At 42.7% G+C, this 23,059-nt stretch overlaps 1 protein-coding gene across 7 annotated transcripts in view; it reads right to left on the reverse strand.

Annotated features, from left to right (window-relative positions):
* Positions 1–23,059, reverse strand: part of CNTNAP1 (contactin associated protein 1) — a 354,100-nt gene that overhangs the window by 132,927 nt on the left and 198,114 nt on the right. Inside the window, exon 1 of one of the 7 annotated variants that reach the window (XM_056549081.1) lies at positions 9,068–9,328. The exons of the other annotated variants lie outside the window; for them this stretch is intronic. Coding sequence (XP_056405056.1) covers positions 9,068–9,131 — 64 coding nt within the window. The 5' untranslated portion in view covers positions 9,132–9,328. Of the gene's footprint in view, positions 1–9,067; positions 9,329–23,059 lie in introns of those variants that run through there. 7 annotated transcript variants of the gene reach the window in all.

The raw sequence follows: 23,059 nt of genomic DNA on the forward strand, positions 1-23,059 counted from the left end.
TATATATAACTTTCTGGCAACAGTTGATCTGAAAATGTTTTCCACCGAAGTACCCCTTTAAAGGGGTGCTTCGTTGGAAACATCTTATCCCCTATCCAAAGGATAGGAGATAAGATGTTAGATTGCAGGGGTCCGTGTTCGTGATGCCACGCCACGCCCTTCCGTGTTCTAGACATCACGCCATGCCCCTCCATTCATGTCTATGGGAAGGGGCATGACGGCTGGTACATAGCCGTCACGCCTTCTCACATAGACGTGAATGGAGGGGGCGTGGTGGCCCGCAATGCCAGTCATCGGGCACGGAGCTGAGTTCGCTCCGTGCACCGAATGACAGGGGTGCCGTGCCGGAGATCTTGGGGGGGGGGTCACCAGCTGCGAGACCCCCGCGATCTAACATCTTAACAACTGAAGCAGGGCATAATACATTCAGAAATGAAATAATACAACGTGTCCAATGAAATAACGATGCTGAAGCATCATTTCCTAAAACTCTGCATTGTTCTGTTCTGCTGTTATTCCTCCTGGAAATGTATAAAATAATAAACACATGGGAATGACCATTTTCCATGACAATATGATGTGTCCCTGCACAGTCCCACACATAAGTCATAAAATGTGACAAAAGTAATTAGAACTGAACTATTCGTTCATTCATTCAGCAACCATAATGCTAAAATATAACTAATCATTGAAACGTAAAATAACTGGAATAACCTCACAAAGTAAATAAATACAGTAAATTGTGCAATATTTTTTCCAATATAACGTAAAGTAAATGACTGCTCGTATGCATCCTACTGATCAGTGACCAAGAACAACATGGAAACTGGGAAGCACTGCATATAGTCCCATTCCTGCACAGTCCTTACTAGTAGTATGAAAGGAAGAGAAAAGGCGCTCCTTGTGGAGTATCGCTTACAAGAAGGATACCTGGGAGGGGGAGGGAGTATCACTGCTTACCAACACTTGTTGTGTACCAACATACACAACAATGATGTCAGCATATAGATAGAATTGAGCCCGTCTGCAGCCTTCCTGGATAGGGGACATCAAACTTTGCCATACTACTAGTAATTCGGAAAAGGCTTCTTGACGGCAGGAACTGCGGCGCTGAACCAGGCATGGAGTCGTGAAGGTAAGTTGTTCCAGCTTACATTTTATTACCCACAATGCAACGCGTTTCGCTGCGCATGTGCAGCTTCATCAGGCGTAGCCTGATGAAGCTGCACATGCGCAGCGAAACGCGTTGCATTGTAGGTAATAAAATTTAAGCTGGAACAACTCACCTTCACGACTCCCTGCCTGGTTCAGCGCCGCAATTCCTGCCTTCACGAAGCCTTTTCCGAATTACTAGTAGTATGGCAAAGTTTGCAGGGACACAAAAGCATTTTCTGTGCCACTAAAATGACAGCTCTGTGCCCGACTCTGTTACATTGGTCAATTCGGTAACTAAAGAGCAATATTGGGTGTGAGGTTATTTTTTCATGTTTTTTGTCGAGAAAAAAAAAAAAAGGCCTTGTTTTTGCCCATATTGATTTCAGCTGAGTAGTTCCAGGGCAGTAAGTCTGACTAGGCAATAGTGTCCATTGATTGATCAGGCATTAAAAAGCAGTGGGTCCATGACGGAAGTGGGCATACGCCAAGTCATCGCATAGAAGCAATAACATTACACGCGGTATTAATGGGATTACTCCCAGCAGCTGATCAATAATGTAACATGAAACGATTGGACTGCTAAGTGGGCAAAAATATTGTTGGTAGAACGTTAGAAGCAACATAAGGGAACCGGTCAGCAGATTTTACCCTAGTGATGGCAACATGATGGCAACATTTTATATAGAGTAAAATCAGTTTCATTACCATGTCTGGATGTCCTACGTTGAGGCCGGTAAAGTGCCAAAAAGGACTTTAATAATTGTCCCACGCCGTATGGTCACCGGGGCGTGCGGCACACAAAGGTAGTCATGGCCGCTCTGGCTGTGTTCACGCCTAACCCAATGTGATTGACATATTTAGGTGGAAAGGATACATACGAGTACTAAAGGACTCACCAAGGTCAGGATGGGAGAGGGTCACGCAACATACATGTACAACAATGTAGACTAGATAGATAAGTAAAAAATAGTAGGAAAGTCACTTAAAGGCCAGGTGTATGCTGGGCTGTTTTTGGTGGATTTTCTATTTTCTCGTGAGATAAATATCCAATAAAAAAGTAGTAGTGGTAGCTTTATACGGCTATTTAACTTAAAGGGGTTATGCAGGAAAAAACATTTTTTATATATATCAACTGGCTCCAGAAAGTTAAACAGATTTGTAAATTACTTCTATAAAAAAATCTTAGACCGAAAAGAACAACCTTAACTTCAGAAGCTCATAAGTAATGAAAGGATTAAGTGCTCTCTGATGACACGTGTCTCAGGAAACGCCCAGTTTAGAGGCAAATCCCCATAGCATACCTCTTCTAAACTGGGCGCTTCCCGAAACACGTGTCATCAGAGAGCACTTAGACAGAAAAGAACAACCTTAACTTCAGAAGCTCATAAGTACTGAAAGGATTAAGATTTTTTAATAGAAGTAATTTACAAATCTGTTTAAAGGGGTATTCCAGGAAAAAACTTTTTTATATATATATATCAACTGGCTCCAGAAAGTTAAACAGATTTGTAAATTACTTCTATTAAAAAATCTTAATCCTTTCAGTACTTATGAGCTTCTGAAGTTAAGGTTTTTTCTGTCTAAGTGCTCTCTGATGACACCAGTCTCGGGAAACGCCCAGTTTAGAAGAGGTTTGCTATGGGGATTTGCTTCTAAACTGGGCGTTTCCCGAGACAGGTGTCATCAGAGACGACTTAGACAGAAAAGAACAACCTTAACTTCAGAAGCTCATAAGTACTGAAAGGATTAAAATTTTTTTAATAGAAGTAATTTACAAATCTGTTTAACTTTCTGGAGCCAGTTGATATACAAAAAAAAAAGGTTTTCCCTGGATAACTCCTTTAACTTTCTGGAGCCAGTTGATATATATAAAAAACTTTTTTCCTGGATAACCCCTTTAAGTTATGACTATTCAACTTGACAATTTATATTTCTCTGATTATTACGTCTAATGGACTATGGACAAGAAGAAAAGGGAAGACTACAGCTATGTTCGCATGTATCACATTGCTGACCGATTAGCTGCAGATTTAGGTGTGAAATATACACAAATGTGAAAATAATGTACAATGCCACAGATGGACAAAACCCCATCCACATGCTGCAGAAAATATATGCATATAAGTTTTCTTTCAGCCAGTTCTTGGTTTTTTGGATAAAAAGCCAGCCAGAATAAAAAAGGGACATAACCCCATTGCTTAAAAAGAAGGCCTAATGTGGTGCTGAAATGCTGTGGTCTGAATGCATGGGAGAATACATTTTGACTATTGTTCTTGAATTTGGACAGCCAAGAACATTTCCTCTGTGGGTCGACAAGTGTCACTTTATATGAGTTCTGCATCTTATTTTAGTGCTGCAACTAGCTACACAACGATGCCCGGTCTTCCTACCTAAACCGCGTGGAAGAGGAAAAGCAATAATGATGTCGGGTGAGGGTAATGTTTGAATTAACCTTTTCGTGACGCCAGGGCGTGGTTATACTATAAACCACCTGAGGTAGACCAGCTTCTCCTGTGCCAGGCACGGAGCAAATAATCACTCCGATGCAAGGTTGCGGTTAACTGGCTTGCTTTACTGAGGTTGGAAAGATGGAACAATCCGTTACAGCTCAGATTAGCATGAAGGAAATGCAGGGTGAACTTTGGGAAGCTTAGCAGCTTGCTGGGACTTATAGTAGATTGTGCTGTATATGACTGACTTGACTTGTGACTTTAGTGACTTGGACTTGACTAACTTGATTCGAATTGATCCCCGGACTTTAGTGGTTACCGCAAGGCTTTGACAAGCATGGGCTGCATACAAGTCAAGTCAGTGATATACTGCACAATCAACTATAAGTCCATGCAAGCCGCTAAGCTTCCCCAAGTTCACCCTGCATCTCCTTCATGCTAATCTGAGCTGTAACGGATTGTACCATATTTCCAACCTCAGTCAAGCCAGTTATCCGTAATTTTGCGTCAAAGTGATTATTTGCCCCGTGCCTGGCACAGGAGAAGCTGGTCTACCTCGGGTGGTGTATAAGTCAACCACGCCCTGGCATCACGAAAAGGTTAATTACACACATTGCCCTCACCAGACACCACACTGTGAACTATAGAGAATCCTGAGGAGAGTGGGCCCAAGACGGACATTGAAGCAGCATCTGCCACACAGGATGGGCAGGAGTACAGCAGAACACGTTATTCTGTACTGGGTCACCACAGATGCTCTCACCCTCATATCGAAAATTCATATCCTATCCTCATGACCAGCCCTTATAGCACAACCTTATAGCCCATCCTCATATCCCACCCTCATACCCAGTTCTCATATTCCTCCCTCATAACCAGTCCTCATATCCCACCCTTTTAACCCACCCTCATAACCCATCCTAATATCCCACCCTCATAACCCATCCTAATATCCCGCCCTCATAACCCATCCTTATATCCCATCCTCATAACCTGCCCTCTTAACACGTCCTTATATCCCACCCTCATAACCCATTCTTATTTCCTGTCCTCATATCCCACCCTCATAACCCGCCCTCTTAACACATCCTTATATCCCACCCTCATAACCCATTCTTATTTCCTGTCCTCATATCCCACCCTCATAACCCATCCTCATATCCCACCCTCATAACCCATCCTTATATCCCGCCCTCATATCCCTTACTCATAACCAGTTCTCATATCCCACATTCATAACCCATCCCTATATCCCGTCCTCATATCCCACCTTCATAACCCATCCTTATATCCCGTCCTCATATCCCACACTCATAACCCATCCCTATATCCTGTCCTCATATCCTGTCCTCATATTCCACCCTTATAACCCGTCCTCACATCCCGTCCTCATATCCCGTCCTTATATCCCGTCCTCATATCTCATCCTCATATCCCGTCCTCATATTCCACCCTTATAACCCATCCTCATATCCCGTCCTCATATTCCACCCTTATAACCCATCCTCATATCCCATCCTCATATCCCGTCCTCACATCCCGTCCTCACATCCCGTCCTCACATCCCGTCCTCACATCCCGTCCTCACATCCCGTCCTCATATCCCGTCCTCATATTCCACCCTTATAACCCGTCCTCATATCCCGTCCTCACATCCCGTCCTCACATCCCGTCCTCATATTCCACCCTTATAACCCGTCCTCACATCCCGTCCTCACATCCCGTCCTCACATCCCGTCCTCACATCCCGTCCTCACATCCCGTCCTCACATCCCGTCCTCACATCCTGTCCTCACATTCCACCCTTATAACCCATCCTCATATCCCGTCCTCATATTCCACCCTTATAACCCATCCTCATATCCCGTCCTCATATCCCGTCCTCACATCCCGTCCTCACATTCCACCCTTATAACCCATCCTCATATCCCGTCCTCATATCCCGTCCTCACATCCCGTCCTCACATCCCGTCCTCACATCCCGTCCTCACATTCCACCCTCATAATCCATCCTTATATCCCGTCCTCATATCCCCCGTACTAACCATTCCCTGCACTTGCTTGCCAAACAGTGAGGGACATTTATCAATGTTTGCTTATGTCTTCTTTTTATTAGTAATTTTTCCTTTACTTTTTTTTTGCTTATGTGGGACTTATTTATCAACTGCTTTCAGCCTGTTGATAATTTTCTTTCACGTAAGCAATTTTTCCTTTTTTACTTTGGTAGTAGCTTTTTCTGCTCCATGTTTGAGCTGGAGTAAATTTAGTCAATTTTTAACGCTGTTGCGACTTTTTTTTGCGCAGTTGCGACTGTCGCAGTTAATAAATACCTGACTACCCGTAGTCCATTTTAAAATTATTACTACATAGTTTATTTTTGGAAAACTTGCTTTTGTCGCTTTCCAGTCAAAATGTCGCACGAAAAATCGCGTAGTCGCAGTTGAGACAATTTTGCGACAATTATAGTAAAGAAAACCTGACTAAACCCGTTGATAAATGTCCATAAGTATGTTTAAAATACCTGGGCAATCTCTGCAACCCAAGAGTAACGCGACCAGGAGATGTACCAGAAGTCCCATAGACTTGCATGACACTTCAGACAAAACCTCCACCCTCACAAATGGAGGTGGGGTAGGGTTCATTTCACTCTACTATATTTTTAGTCGGAACACAGATACTTTCAGTTTTTGATATATATATATATATATATATATATATATATATATATACATACACATATATATATACACACTAAGGCGGAGATTTATCAAAACCTGAGCAGAGGAAATGTTGAAATGAAAGTGAAAATGAAAGAAGGGATCTGATTGGTTGCTATGGGCAACTGGTCAACTTTACCCCTGCACGAGTTTTGATAAATCTTCCCACATAAGTTTTAACACACTTTCCTCTCAGACGTAAGGGTCTCAAAAGAAGAGAAGATTGGGTACAGGGGCCTGGGTAGAACCAGACACAAATTGTCAGACTGTGAGCGGTTTAAAAACATATTGTTAAGTCAATGAATAAACAGCAAGCAACCTATCTCCATTAGGCTGGGTTCACACTCTGCCACCACATGAGGGTGTTGTGCGGCAAAACGCGCATGAATAACGAAGAACTACATCCGGTCAGGAGAAGCATATAGAAAGCATCTGCTTCAACACAAACAACCCATGTGGGAATATAAAAATCTATTTTGTTAATAATAATAATGTATTATTATAAAATTATTATAAATAATACGAATAAAAAATATCATTAATAATATATTCTATTTTTTTTAAAATATTATATTATTTTTATTTATTTGTTTTAAATTTTTTTTAATGAACTGATAATTTAGAAAAGAAACAAAAAAACAAAAAAAAACACGATTAAGATATTTTTTTTTAGGTTTAAAAAAATATAATGATCAAGCAAAATATGAAACCTTACTAAGCCCAAGTACTGGCTGAAGGCTGGACTGCTCAGCTCCACCCTAGAAGGTGGATATCCTGCTGTATGTGCAGCCCGAGCTGGGTGACATAGCCACGTCTCATACAGTTATGTTTGGTGCATAACAACGTTTTCAACGTTTTTCCCTGTACAAACGTGAGAGTCAATTCTGGCAACCCGGTTCTAGGCCACTGACTTGCATGCATCAGACCAAACCACACCTTTCGGGCTAGAGAAGTTTTTCCCAGCCAGTGTGCCTCCAGCAGTTGCAAAACTACAAGTCCCAGAATGCCCGGACAGCCTTCGGCTGTCCGGGCATTCTGGTACTTGTAGTTTTGCAACAGCTGGAGGCACACTGGCTGAGAAACACTGGGCTAGAGGTTGACTCGTCCTTGCCTTGCAATGCACTAGCTCGGAGGAGTCACCTTAAATTCCTAGTTATTTATTAAGGACTACGACATATTCATTGCGCCGAAACAGAAATGTAACAAACGCATCGTATATTAATGTTGTTTCTATTCTATCCAAAATTCCTTATTTTTAATTTTTTTTGTCTGTTCTGTCTCGGTTAAGAAAGTACTGACGGCAGTATATATGACTCTGTAGGTTTAGTCCTTTGCGCATTGTTCTGTGTGTTATTTATGCAAAAAATCTCATAAAGAGGTAATTGAACATGAAAACAACCCCAAATTAGGAACAGCATCCTTCACCCTCCCGAAAAGGTAATGAATGCAGGTGAGGTTGGGGAGGAGGCACCGAACACCCAGAACAAGGGTGGTGACGGTACTGCAGTGAGGTCATACGGGATAAAAGTTCTGCATCACTCTCCGTTAACCCCTTTAACTCCCGTCCCGAGCAATAGCCCACCCCTTCCGTAGCCTCTCGATGTAACCATTTGTAAGAGTTAAGGGGTTAACCTTCCCCTTTCAGAGAAAATAAAACCCCCCAAAAATAATGTAAATCAATTAGCGGTGTTAACCCCCTAACTACGGTCTCGAGCAACAGCCCACCCTCCGCAGCCTCTCTGTGTAACAATTTGTAACAGTTAAGGGGTTCACCTCCCCCTATCATATAAAAAAAAAAATAATAAAAATAATAATAATGTAAATCAATTAGCGGAGTTAACCCCCTAACTCCCATCTCAAGCAATAGCCCACCCCTTCTGTAGCCTCTCTGTGTTAAAATTTGAAAAAGTTATGGGGTTAACCCCCCCCCCCCCCCCCGTTTCATAGAAAAATACTAAGAATAACGAAAATCAATTAACGGCGTTAACCCCCCTGACTCCCATCTCGAGCAATAGCCAACTCTCCGCAGCCTCTCTGTGTAACAATCTGTAAAAAGTTAAGGGGTTAAGCTCCCCTATTCATATAAAAAAAATACAAACATAATAATGTAAATCGTTAACGTTAATTACCGATAACTGCATCAGAACCACTCTAGTTGCCTAGCAATGTCATTTCTTAATTTATTTAATAAAAAAAAATTTTTTTTTTAAATGTATAAAGAACGGTTATGCGATTCCTCTGATTCTTGGATGGGACCCAAAAAAAAAATAAATAAATAAAACACCACCCACAGATAAGTCAGCAACTGCAAATCTGGCTCGAAACCCTGCAATAGGAATCCCCCCCTTTCAAATAATAAAATAATAATAAATAATAATAAAAATAAATCATCAAAGTCATGAGAACTATTAAGAATTTCCCTAATAGTTTTTTTTTTTTGGAGCATACAGAAGTGTATGGAATATGAAAGAGTTAATATCTGGACAAATTGCAAATGACGGACTGCGTCGAGCGAGGCTGGCGGTGTGTTTTCTCTTTCTCTTTTTGACAAGGTTGCCGGTGTTCTATAGGCATGACCGGGGAAGGCTGGTGCATGGGATGAGGAGCACTGCAATGCAGGGCAGAGTTTGGTGTGCCGGCATGTGCTCCCAGCACTGCATTGCAGATCATAACTTTACGAAACCACCGTGCCCAGCTCACCCCCTAGAAAAACCCATCAAAACCTATGGAAGTTATATCACTTACCTGCCCGGGTTGGATGTCCTCCCTGAAATGCAGCAGCCCATGCCAGTATCAATAGAGGATACATGATTTCTTTTTTGGGGTTTCTTCTTTTTTTTTCTTTTTTTGTCCTTTTTTTTTTTTTTTTTTATCCTCTGGGAATCTAGAAGCTTAAAGCGTCAGACATGAGCCGGTCCAGAGGTTTCTAAAGATGCAGCATTAAGCTGGAAGATGGGGAGGGAGGATCAGCTTCCTCCGTACTGAAGCATAGTAGCAGAGCTGAGAGTGCTTCACACTGAGACACTGAGCATCCTGAGCAAAGGCTGGGAGCAGATCACATGACAACCTTCCAGTGAAGCCAGAAGGAAGACATCTTTGTTATGGGCTTACTTACTTTTTATTCATATGAACGCAAGCACTGAAGGATTTATTAACTGTTGTTGTTATTATTATTGTTATTATTTTTATTAATACAGTAACCCCCTGACCTACGATGGCCCCGACATATGATAAAATCGACATACAATGCTTTTATAGGTCGGGGCCATCGCATTAACTGCTATCCGACAGCGCAAAATGCTTAAGCTGCTGTCGGATAGCAGTGTAATGTGCCCCAGCAGGTTCACTTACCTATTCCCGATGCTCCGGGTCCACTTCGCGATCCTCCGGTGTCTTGCGCATCTTCTCCAGGGTCCGGGCCTTGCTTTCCGGCGTCGTTATTACGTCACTATGCACGTCGCGCCGGCGCAGCAGCGTAATAACGTCACCTGAAAGCGAGGCCCGGACCCTGCAGAAGATGCGCAAGACACCGGAGGATCGCGAAGAAGACACCGGAGCAGCGGGACAGCATCGGGAGCCCCTGGAACAGCAGCGGGAGCGGTGAGGACCTGGTGCGAAGCGGCGGGGACAGGTGAGTACAGCTTCCTATACTTTACATTGCACGGATCCCTCAACATACGATGGATTCGACAAACGATGGGTCATTTGGAACGAATTACCATTGTATGTTGAGGGACCACTGTAATAACAATAATAATAAACCGCCAACCTAATGAGAATGCATGGAAACTATCAATTTTATTGGATTCAATTTTATCGGCATTATTGTGGCTATGGGAAGCATAGAGGCATATGTTGGGGTTAGTAGTCCCTTAATGTCTGTGCCAAATAGCTGTTAACAGGGTATTCAAGAGGGGGGAAAAAAATAAAGAATCTACTGGAGCCAGAAAGTTTTACAGTAGTTACTTTATTCAGGGATGTGGAAATCCTATCGCCCCCAACGCCCGCGACATGCAGTTCCGGTTGCCGGGCAGGTGAATTTTGCTGACATTTAGCCCTGCTTCAGGCTAGCAGGGCTAGACTGACAACTCAGCGGTACTAGGGCTGCATTGAGTGGGCTCCTGAATTGAGCCCTCTCCATACCAGGCGGCCCCCAGCTGATTTCAGTAGCGGGGGGCTGCAGCTAATAGCCCGGCATGCGGTGATCGCCTTGGCCAGCTATTAACCCTCTGTTAAAGTTAACTGTAGTGTCTAAAAGGGACCCTTTAACCATCCCTAGTGGTCTAGTGGGGGGGGGGACTGCCCCCTTCGCAGTGCAATAGCAGAAGGGGGAGGGGGGTTAATCCCCTATGGAGGTAGCCAGAGGACTCACCTCTCCTTATATGGCTGCCGTGGATCTGTATTTGATTGAGCCTGCCTGGAGCAGGCTAAATCAAATGAGCACAGATCACACAGATCAATGGAGTTTAATAGAACTGCATTGATCTGTATGATTCAAATAATGGAGAGGTATGCACCTTTCCCTTGATGGAATTGGGTAGAGGAGACTCCATATTGTTTTAAGAGAATCCATTTTCTCAGTCTAAGTGACTGCATTTTATCTTTCTTGTTTTTCTACATAACTCCTGAATTATGGACTAGAGACAATTAGTATCTTATCTTCAAGGCTACAGGACACAGAATGCAGGACTTCTATCTTTTTCTACCACAGATGTGTCCTTGAAACAATGGTTCATTATATTTCAGCTTAAGCTATGTATCTTTGTATCCAACTTTCTGCTGACTATGCAAATGATTTATGGTTTCCTGTGTTTGTACAATGTAAAGTTTACTGCGCATGCCTTATTGAAAATCGAGTATATAAGAAAATACACTTGAGAGGAGGGTCAGACTTGTACTGCCCTCGGCTTAGAGACAGCACTTGTGTCTGTGTCTTGATTTGAGTGGCAGGGTGGTGTTGGAAGGAAAGTAGGGTGACTACAGCCCCTTACAAGCCTTCCACGCACTAATTGGGCATCCACCGACAGAAGACGTCTCGACCTTTTGGGGTCGAACCTAACATTATTTGGCGCTCGAACTCACAGGGACCTGCTACATTGTAACATTTCATTTTCTGTTGTATGAATAAAAAAAATAAACATTCAACCTACCAGTTACCGTATTTTCCGTCATATAAGACGCACCTAATTTTATAGGATAAAAATCGAGAAAATAAAGATTCTGAACCAAATACAATGTAAAGTATGGGACAGTGATCTTCAACCTGCAGACCTTCAGATGTTGCTAAACTACAACTCCCAGCATGCCCGGACAGCCGTTGGCTGTCCGGGCATGCTGGGAGTTGTAGTTTTGCAACATCTGGAGGTCCGCAGGTTGAAGACCACTGGTATAGGAGGTAGTACTTGTGTGTCCCCGCCGCTCCGGACCCGTCATCGCTGCCCTGGATGTCGCCCTCCATCGCTATCGGCGCGTCCCCAGGGTGTCCGCGTCGCTCCGGAACGTCTCTGCTGCCAGGTATCCTCGCTCTCCGTCGCCGCCATCACGTCGCTACGCACGCCGCTCCTATTGAATGACGGGACGGGGTGCGCGACAACGTGATGACGACGAAGGAGAGCGCCGGCCATGCAGGGGAACCCGGCACGGAGCAGACACCGAGGAGGCAGATAAGGTCCCTCCCGGTGTCCTGTAAGCTGTTCGGCACGCCGCGATTTCACTGCGGCGGTCCCGAAGAGCCTGACCGGTTAGTGTCACTTTCGCTTCAGACGCGGCTGTCAGCTTTGATCGCCGCATCTGAAGGGTAAATACAGGGCATCACAGCGATCGGTGATGTCCTATATTAGCCGCAGGTCCCGGCCGTTGATGGCCGCAGGGACCGCCGCGATAGGACAGGTATTTGCCGTATAAGATGCACCAACTTCCCCCCCCCCCCCCAGTGAGTCTTATACGGTGAAAAATACGGTACATCTCCAGTTTTTATTCCCAACCCAACCATTAACCATCCAGTATTATATTATATAATATATTTATTTTTCCAATTATCCTATAAGTTTTGGCCTGAGGTCTGATCCTCCTTATTTGTATTTTTCCTCTTATTTGACACTACGGGTCGAGTGTTATTCAGTACCTCAGCAAATCTTGTGCGAACATATCAGTTGATTTAGTGTGTAGCTTCCCAACCTCTTTTTATACTCCTTCTAAAAATCCCCTAAGGGACTAATAAAGTGAGAAAAAAAAAGTCTAAAAAACACACATTAATCCATTCCATATTTAAAATTCACATCACCCCCCTTTTCCCATTTTCCATACAAAAAACATGTGAACAATAAAAAAAAAACGTATTTGGTATAAGCGCGTGCGTAATTGTCCCAATTAAAATATTACATTAAATACCCCGTATGGTCAATGGTGTTAACATAAAAAACAAATACCAAATCACAGAAATGCTATTTTTTTTATTATATCATAACCAGAAAACATAAAGTAAAAAGCGACCAAAAAGTTTGACCAGTACCGAAATTGTACTGATAAAAACAGCGCAAAAACGGCACAAAAATATAACTCATACAGCCCAGTAGACGGAAAAATAAAAATGTTATAGGGGTCAGAAAATGGCAATTAAAAAAAAAAAATCTCGAAAAGTTTAGAATTTTAATTGTGAAACATGACGGAAACTAAACAAATTTGGTATTGCTGTAATCAGGGCAAACTAAAGTATCTAAATCAGACCACAAGGTGAATCGCGTTAAAAATAAAAACCCAAAATTTGCAAAATTGCATTTTCTTTTTTCAATTTAACCTCACAAATATTTTTTTCTTTGTTTTGGAGCATATGCCATGCAAAAATAAAAGTTGTCATTACAAAGTACAATTGGTACCACAAAAAAAAAAAAGCCCTCTTATGGGTCTGTAGATAGAAAAATAGGAGTTATGGCTATTATAGGGTGAGGAGGAAAAAAAAAAGTGCAGAAACTAAATAAACTAATAAAGACCTTTTTTGACAGACTATTTTGGTTAAAGTTATTTTGTGTACCAGGACAAGTGGATCGTCATGAGGGACAAGTAGATTTTGCTCCGTTTTAGTCCCGTGGAAAAGTAGTTTTTTTTAATTAAATTACCACATCTGTGCTTTATTATTTAAAGGGTACCTCTCATCAAAAAAACTTTTGATATATTATAGATTAATGTATGCAGAATAACTTCACAATTGCATGTTGTTAAAAAATATGCTTCTTTCTATTTAATTTTCCACTTTGAAGAAATGACCACTAGGGGTCTCCCTACCAGTCCTGGCAGCAAGCATTTCAGACTCATGCTGGAGTCCTAAACACTACGAGCTGCCAGTCTGCTTTGTTCACAAAGGAGAACACTCAGAGCTGCCAGCCTGCTTTGTTCACAGCCTGTTTGGCTGTGAACAAAGCAGGCTGGCAGCTCTGAGTGTTTAGGACTCCAGCATGAGTCAGAAATGCTTGCTGACAGGACTGATCGGGAAAAATACAATAGAAAGAAGCATATTTTTCATTAACATGCTATTGGAAAGTTATTCAACATTCATTAATCTAAAATATATCAAAAGTTTATTTGATGAGAGGTACCCTTTAAAAATCTTAAAAGAGAACTCCAGCCAAAACTAACTTACCCCCTATACAAAGGATAGGGGATAAGTAACAGATTGCGGGGGAATGACCGCTAGGAAAAAAATTCTCAACCTTTATATGTTTTGAATGTGATTGAAAAAATGGTCACTAGGTGGCTCTGTTCTGTTCCCTGCCACAAGTCAAACAGTTAGTTTGCTCTCCTCCCAGCCTGGCAGGAGACCAAACTCAGGAAGTGCGTGTGGGGCATGGCCAGGCACAGCTCTCGCAGGCTTCAGTGACGTTGCACTTGCTGGGGAACACCCACTTTCTCCTCCTGGGAGCTCACACAATGTGAGCAAAGGGAAAGGTATGATACACAGCTTTTTAAAGCTCAGAATTTTTTTTAAAGAGCAGGAGGGGTGTAAGAAGTAGTTAGGGAATATAATCTGAGTTAGTTTAAAAAATATGGTTTGATGACAGGTACTCTTTAACTCCTTGGGGACGAAGGGCGTATGCATACGCCCTCGCGTCCCGTCACTTAAGGACAGAGGGCGTATCCATACGCCCTCGGCATTTCCGATCACTGCCGTTCGCCGGGCGGTGATCAGACCGGGATGCCTGCTGATGTCTATCAGCAGGCATCCCGTGGCAATGCCTAGGGGGGTCCTGAGACCCCCCCCATATCGGCGATCGCAGCAAATCGCAGGTCAATTCAGACCTGCGATTTGCCGCGATCCGGGCAAATCGGGTCACTGGTGACCCGATCTCCCGGAAAATAAGACTGATCGGAGCTGTCAGAGACAGCTCCGACCAGCCTAAAGCATAGGAGCGGGGTGGCAGTGTTGCCACCCCCTCCTATTCCCTGCCATTGGTCGGTCAGGCTGACCACCAATGGCAGGAGGGGGGCGGGGGGTTACAGTTCATTTCCCCCCCGCTCTGCGCACCGATCGAAGTTGGTAAGGGGGGAAAACACTGGTGGCGAGGGGGGGAACATGGCCCGGCTTACCCGGACCGGCATCGGCGGCGGAATCCCGGAGCAGCGGTGGCAGGGAGAGTGGCGGCCGGAAAGTGTGGCTGAGAAGGATGCAGTGAAGATCGCGGTAAGTGATCTTCACTGTGGCCTTCTAAAAGCTGCAAAACTACAACTCCCAGCATACCCACCCACACAGCCAAAGGCTGTCTGGGCATGCTGGGAGTTGTAGTTTTGCAACATCTGGAGGGTCACAGTTTGGAGACCCCTGTGTAGTGGTCTCTAAACTGTGGTCCTCCAGATGTTGCAAAACTACAACTCCCAGCATGCTCTGACTGTCTGGGCATGCTGGGAGTTGTAGTTTTGCAACATCTGAAGTGGCACAGTTTGGAGACCACTATATGGTGGTCTCCAAACTGTAGCCCTCCAGATGTTGCAAAACTCCCAGCATGCCCACACAGTCAGGGATGCTGGGTGTGTAGTTCTGCAATATCTGGCCCTTCAGATGTTGCAGAACTACAACTCCCAGCATGCCTGGACAGTCTGGGCATGCTTGGAGTTGTAGTTTTGCAACATCTGGAGGGCTACAGTTTGGAGGCCACTGTTCTTCCCCAGTTGTTGCATAACTACAACTCCTAGCATGCCCAGACTGTCCAGGCATGCTGGGAGTTGTAGTTCTGCAACATCTGAAGGGCCAGATTTTGCAGAACTACACGCCCAGCATCCCTGATTGTCTGGCCGTGCTGGGAATTGTAGTTTTGCAACAGCTGTAGGCACACTGGTTGGGAAACACTGAGCTAGAGTCTGTTTCCTAACTCAGTGATTCCAACCCGTGTGCCTCCAGCTGTTGCAAAACTTCAACTCCCAGAGTGCACTGACAGACCGTACATGCTGGGAGTTGTAGTCTTGCAACAGCTGGAGGCAAATGGGTTGGAATCACTGAGCTAGAGTCTGTTTTCTAACTCAGTGGTTCCCCACCAGTGTACCTACAGCTGTTGTAAAACTACAACTCCCAGCATGTACGGTCTGTCAGTGCATTCTGGGAGTTGTCATTTTGCCACAGCTGAAGGTTTGGGGCGCCCCCCCCCCCATGTGAATGTACAGGGTACATTCACACGGGCGGGTTTACAGTGGGTTTCCTTCAAGGAAACTTACTGTGAACCCCTGCCTGTGTGAATGTACCCTAAAAACACTACGCTACACTAACAAATAGTAAAAAGTAAAACACTACATATACACCCCCTTACACGTCGCCCCCCCCCCCCCCCCAATAAAAATGAAAAACGTCTCATACGGCAGTGTTTCCTAAACGGCGCCTCCAGCTGTGGCAAAACCACAACTCCCAGTGTTGCCGGACAGCCATAGACTGTCCTGGCGGGCTAGGAGTCTTGCAACAGCTGGAGGCACCCTGTGGGAGACACTGCTGTAGGGTTTTGGTGGAGACAAGCCCCATCCTTGTAACCGGGTCCACCCCTACTGCAAATTCCTTATTCAGGCCTCAAATGCGCATGGCGCTCTCTTACTTCAGAGCCCTGTCATATTTCAAGGCAACAGTTTAGGGCCACATATGGGGTATCTCCGTACTCGGGAGAAATTGCGTTACAAAGTTTGGGGGGATTTTTCTCCCATTACCCTTTGTAGAAATGGTAAATTTGGGGAAAAAACCTGCACTTTAGTGAAAAAAAATTTTTTTCATTTACACATCCGAATATAACGAAAAGTCGTCTAACACCTGTGGGGTGTTAAGGCTCACCGGACCCCTTGTTACGTGCCTTGAGGGGTGTAGTTTCCAAAATAGTATGCCATGTGTTTTTTTTTTTTGCTGTTCTGGCACCATAGGGGCTTCCTAAATGCGACATGCACCCAAAAACCATTTCAGCAAAACTCACTCTCCAAAATCCCATTGTCGCTCCTTCCTTTCTGAGCCCTCTACTGCACCCGCCGAACACTTTACATACACATATGAGGTATTTCCATACTCAAGAGAAATTGGGTTACAAATTTTGGGGGGCTTTTTCTCCTTTTACGCCTTGTAAAATTTCAAAAACTGGTTCTACAAGAACATGCGAGTGTAAAAAATTAAGATTTTGAATTTTCTCCTTCACTTTGCTGCTATTCCTGTGAAACACCTAAAGGGTTAACATATTTACTGAATGTCATTTTGAATACTTTGAGGGGTGCAGTTTTTATAATGGGGTCATTTATGGGGTATTTCTAATATGAAGGCCCTTCAAATCCACTTCAAAACTGAACTTGCCCCTAAAAAATTCCGATTTTGAAAATTTTGTGAAAAATTGGAAAATTGCTTCTGAACATTGAAGCCCTCTGATGTTTTCCAAAAGTAAAAACATGTCAACTTTATGATGCAAACATTAAGTAGACATATTGTATATGTAAATCAAAATATTATTTATTTAGAATGTTTATTTTCCTTACAAGCAGAGAGCTTCAAAGTTAGAAAAATGCAAAATTTTCAATTTTTTCATCAAATTTTGGAATTTTTCACCAAGAAACGATGCAAGTATCGACAAAAATGTACCACTAACATAAAGTAGAATATGTCACGAAAAAACAATCTCGGAATCAGAATGAAAAGTAAAATCATCCCAGAGTTATTAATGTTTAAAGTGACAGTGGTCAGAATTGCAAAAAATGCTCCCGTCCTTAGGGTTATAATGGGCTCCGTCCCCAAGGAGTTAAATTGTGTAAAATCCATAGTTTTTTTCTAGTATAAAACTTTAACACCATGTAACTAAATCCTCTTACCAGTACTAGTGCTAAATTGTGATTCCCGGGAGCATAGCCAAAACATGGACGGGTGATGCTGGAGTTTATCCCTAATACAGATAGCAGATTAACATAGATAAAGAAAAAATACATAAAACATTTCTACCTTCCCCTTATTTTCTCTATTCTCTGTGTAACCGATACAGACATTACCGTAAAATATTGATGTTTGAAAGGTAAGAATCTGTAAACCTCTGTCTACATCCTGCAATATTACTGACAACACATTTTTTGAAAAGTTTTGCTTCCTAAAATGTATTTGATAAACAAAAAATAAAGTTTTAGATTTGTGGGGAGGTTAGCGTGGTGTGTAGATGTAGACTGTGTGGTGATATGACCATATGAATGTTCGTGACGCCAAGAGTGTTAACTCACCACACTTCAAGGTAAAGCGGTTGCCGATGCCAAGCGCCGGGTAAAGAAAACCTCCAATGCCAGGTTAGGGAAACCACTTGAAACTTTACTTTAACAATTGCAGAAAGATTATGCAAACAGTACAGTTCAATAGTAGTGCAATTTGACTGACGTTTGCAGTAGGAAATCACAGTTGAATTAATGGGCACTCTGGGACTTTATCGACTGAAACATGGCTTATACTTAAAGGGTACCTCTCATCAAATAAACTTTTGATATATTTTAGATTAATGAATGTTGAATAACTTTCCAATAGCATGTTAATGAAAAATATGCTTCTTTCTATTGTATTTTTCCCGATCAGTCCTGTCAGCAAGCATTTCTGACTCATGCTGGAGTCCTAAACACTCAGAGCTGCCAGCCTGCTTTGTTCACAGCCAAACAGGCTGTGAACAAAGCAGGCTGGCAGCTCTGAGTGTTCTACTTTGTGAAAAAAGCAGACTGGCAGCTCGTAGTGTTTAGGACTCCAGCATGAGTCTGAAATGCTTGCTGCCAGGACTGGTAGGGAGACCCCTAGTGGTCATTTCTTCAAAGTGGAAAATTAAATAGAAAGAAGCATATTTTTTAATAACATGCAATTGTAAAGTTATTCTGCATACATTAATCTATAATATATCAAAAGTTTTTTTGATGAGAGGTACCCTTTAACTAGACCTGACGTGACTAGACTTGACTGAATTAGACTTGACTCACAGTATGGCATTCAAAGTGTGTGCTTACCGCCAGGGTGGACAGGGGTGGCTGGAGGATCTTCACTCACTTTATCCGTGGTTTGGTTATGTGGCCCATAAGACTCTTCTGTTCTCTCCAAAGCTTAGACGTGCTGGACTGACCTGGTCAGCTGGATCCTAGTGAAGAGTGAAGTTGCTCAGAGAGAAGAATTGTTGTAACTGGGTCTTTGGGCCTGTCCACCAGATGGCTTAATTCGGACTGTGCTATTAGATGAGGTCCCCCAGACAGTCCATGCTCAGCTTGTGCATTACAGCATCTTCATCTGTTTCGTCTAAGCTCTATTTCTCTGGTGGCTCTGGTATCAGAAGAGTGTCATTGTGTGGCACTGGTCTTATGGCTGAAGGCAGAATTGGGTCAGGCAGAAGTAACAGTCCATCACATGATCCTTCTCCTCGCACCACATCATATGGACAGCAAACAGCATTGCCTTCTGAGTACCTCTGAGCCAAGCTCTAAGACTTGACAGCACACCTTACCCATCTTATGAGAGGGGCCAAGGCCTTGTCTTAATCAACAGCCTCATAACCAAAATGCAGTCTAGTCATTGGGTGTTTTTGAAGCTTAACCCCTTAAGGACTCAGCCCCAGCACAATTTTATTTTTACATTTTCGTTTTTTTTTTTTAAGCCTTCAAAAAATCATAACTCTTTTATATTTTCATCCACAGACTAATATGAGGGCTTGTTTTTTGCGAGACCAGTTGTCCGCTGTAATGCCATCACTTCAAAATAAAATGTATGGCGCAACCAAAAAAATACTATTTGTGTGGGGAAATTAAAAAGAAAACCGCAGTTTTGCAAATTTTGGAAGGTTTCGTTTTCACGCCGTACAATTTATGGTAAAAATGACGTGTGTTCTTTATTCTGAGGGTCAATACGATTAAAATGATACCCGTGATAAAAATACTTTTCTATTACTGTTGCGCTTAAAAAAAATCTCAAACTTTTTAACCAAATTAGTACGTTTATAATCCCCCTATTTTGAAGACCCATAACTTTTTCATTTTTCCATATATAAGCAGCAGTATGAGGGCTCATTTTCTGTGCTGTGATTTGTACTTTTTATTGATACCATTTTTGCTTATATCAAACTTTTAATACATTTTTATCCATTTTTTGGGAATAAAATGTTATAAAAAAAAGCAGCTAATATGTACCAAATATGTATATAAAATAATGTTTTTACACTTTTTGAGGGCGAAATAGGGAAAATGGGGCAATTTACGTTTTTATTGGTGGAGGTTTTTTTTCACATTCTTGTACTTTTTTTTTTTACTTTTTTTTTTTTTTACTTTTATCCTACGGAAGCTGGTGAGTTGCCTAGCAACATCTGGAGGGCTACAGTTTGAGACCACTATACAGCGTTCTCTGAACTGTAGCCCTCCAGATCTTGCAAAACTACAACTCCAAGCATGCCCACACAGCTGTTTGATGTCTGGGCATGCTGGAATTTGTAGTTTTGCAACATCTGGAGGGCCACAGTTTGGAGATCACTGTGCAGTGGTCTCTAAACTGTAGCTCTCCAGATGTTGCAAACCTGCAAATCCCAGCATGCCCAAACAGCTGTCTCGGCATGCTGGGAGTTGTAATTGCGTACCTCCAGCTGTTGCATAACTACATCTCCCAGCATGCCCTTCGGCGATCAGTACATGCTGGGAGTTGTAGTTTTGTAACAGCTGGAGGCACACTTGTTGGAAAATACTGAGTTAGGTAACAGAACCTAACTGATGGTTTTCCAACCAGTGTGCCTCCAGCTGTTGCAAAAGTACAACTCCCAGCATGCACGGTCTGTCAGTACATTCTGGGAGTTGTAGTTTTGCAACAGCTGGAGGTACATTCACACTGGCGGGTTTACAGTAAGTTTCCTGCTTGAAGTTTGAGCTGCGGCACATTTTTTGCCACAGTGCTAACTCCTAGCAGGAAACTCACTGTAAACCTGCCAGTGCGAATGTACCCTAAAAACACTACACTACACTACACTAACACATAATAAAGGGTAAAACACTACATATACACCTCCTTATACTCTTCCCCCCAATAAAAATTAAAAACGTATTGTATGGCAGTGTTTCCAAAATGAAGCCTCCAGCTGTTGCAAAATGACAACTCCCAGCATTTCCGGACAGCCACTGACTGTCCAGGCATGCTGGGAGTTTAGCAACAGCTGGAGGCACCCTGTTTGGGAATCACTGGCGTAGAATACCCCTATGTCCACCCCTATGCAATCCCTAATTTAGTCCTCAAATGTGCGTGGCGCTCTCTCACTTCGGCCCTGTCGTATTTCAAGGAAATAGTTTAGGGCCACATATGGGGTATTTCCGTACTCGGGAGAAATTGCACTACAAATTTTGGGGGGCTTTTTCTCCTTTTACCCCTTATGAAAAGGATTTGTAACCCCATTTCTTCTGAGTAAGAACATACCCCATATGTGGATGTAAAGTGCTCTGCGGGCGAACTACAATGCTCAGAAGAGAAAGAGCGACATTGGGCTTTAGAAGAGAAAATTTGTCCGGGAGTGAAGGCCACGTGTGTTTACAAAGCCCCATTGTGTTCTGGCACCAAGGGGGGCTTCATAAACGCACATGGCCCCTGACTTCCATTCCAAACAAATTCACTCTCCAAAAGCTCAATGGCGATCCTTCACTTCTGAGCATTGTAGTTCGCCAGCAGAGCACTTGACGTCCACACATGGGGTATTTCCATACTCAGAAGAAATGGGGTTACACATTTTGGGGGTAATTTTCTCCTATTACCCCTTGTAAAATTTGGGGAAAAACCAACATTTTTGTGAATTTTTTTTTTCATTTACACATCCAACTGAAACAAAGTCGTAAAACACCTGTGAGGTGTTAAGGCTCACTGTACCCCTTGTTACATTCCTTGAGGGGTGTAGTTTCCAAAATAGTATGCCACGTGGGTTGTTTTTTGCTGTGCTGGCACCATAGGGGCTTTCTAAATGCGACATGCCCACCAAAAACCATTTCACCAAAATTTGCTTTCCAAAAGCCAAATGTGACTCCTTCTCTTCTGAGCATTGTAGTTCGCCCGCAGAGCATTTTACGTCCTAACATGGGGTATTTCCATACTCAGAAGAGATTTGTCATTTGTAAAAATGGTAAATTTGGGGAAAAAACTGCTCTTTAGTGAATTTTTTTTTCCATTTACACATCCGAATTTAACGAAAAGTTGTCAAACACCTGTGGGGTGTTAAGGCTCGCTGGACCCCTTGTTACGTGCCTTGGGGGGTGTAGTTTACAAAATGGTATGTCATGTGGGTGGTTTTCTGCTATTCTGGCACCATAGGGGCTTCCTAAATGTGACATGCCCCCCAAAATCCATTTCATCAAGATTCACTCTCCAAAATCCCATTGTCGCTCCTTCCCTTCTGAGCCCTCTACTTGACATAAACATATGAGGTATTTCCTTACCCGAGAGAAATTGGGTTACAAATTTTGGGGGACTTTTTCTCCTATTACACCTTGCAAAAATTCAAAAACTGGGTCTACAAGAACATGCGAGTGTAAAAAATTAACATTTATAATTTTCTCCTTCACTTTGCTGCTATTTATGTGAAACACCTAAAGGGTTAAAACACTTACTGAATGTCATTTTGAATACTTTGAGGGGTGCAGTTTTTATAATGGGGTCATTTGTGAGGTATTTCTAATATGGAGGCCCTTCAAATCCACTTCAAAACTGGTCCCTGACAAATTCCGATTTTGAAAATTTTGTGAAAAATTTAAAAATTGCTGCTGAACTTTGAAGCCCTCTGATGTCTTCCAAAAGTAAAAACCATGTCAACTTTATGATGCAAATATAAAGTAGACATATTGTATTTGTGAATCAATATATAATGCATTTGGTATGTCTATTTTCCTTACAAGCAGAGAGCTTCAATTTGAAAAAAATGCTAAATTTTAAATTTTTTTTTTTCACCAAGAAATGATGCAAGTATCAACGAAAATTTAACCACCAACATAAAGTAGAATATGTCATGAAAAAACTATCTCATAATCAGAATGAAAGGTAAAAGCATCCCAGAGTTATTAATGCTTAAAGTGACAGTGGTCAGATGTGCAAAAAAATGGCCGGGTCCTACAGTGAAAATTGGCTGGGTCCTTAACCCCTTAAGGACCAGGCCATTTTACACCTTAGGACCAGAGCGTTTTTTGCACATCTGACCACTGTCACTTTAAGCATTATTAACTCTGGGATGCTTTACTTATCATTCTGATTCAAAGATAGTTTTTTCGTGACATATT

Source organism: Hyla sarda, chromosome 12, assembly GCF_029499605.1.
Source record: "Hyla sarda isolate aHylSar1 chromosome 12, aHylSar1.hap1, whole genome shotgun sequence".
NCBI lineage: Eukaryota > Metazoa > Chordata > Amphibia > Anura > Hylidae > Hyla > Hyla sarda.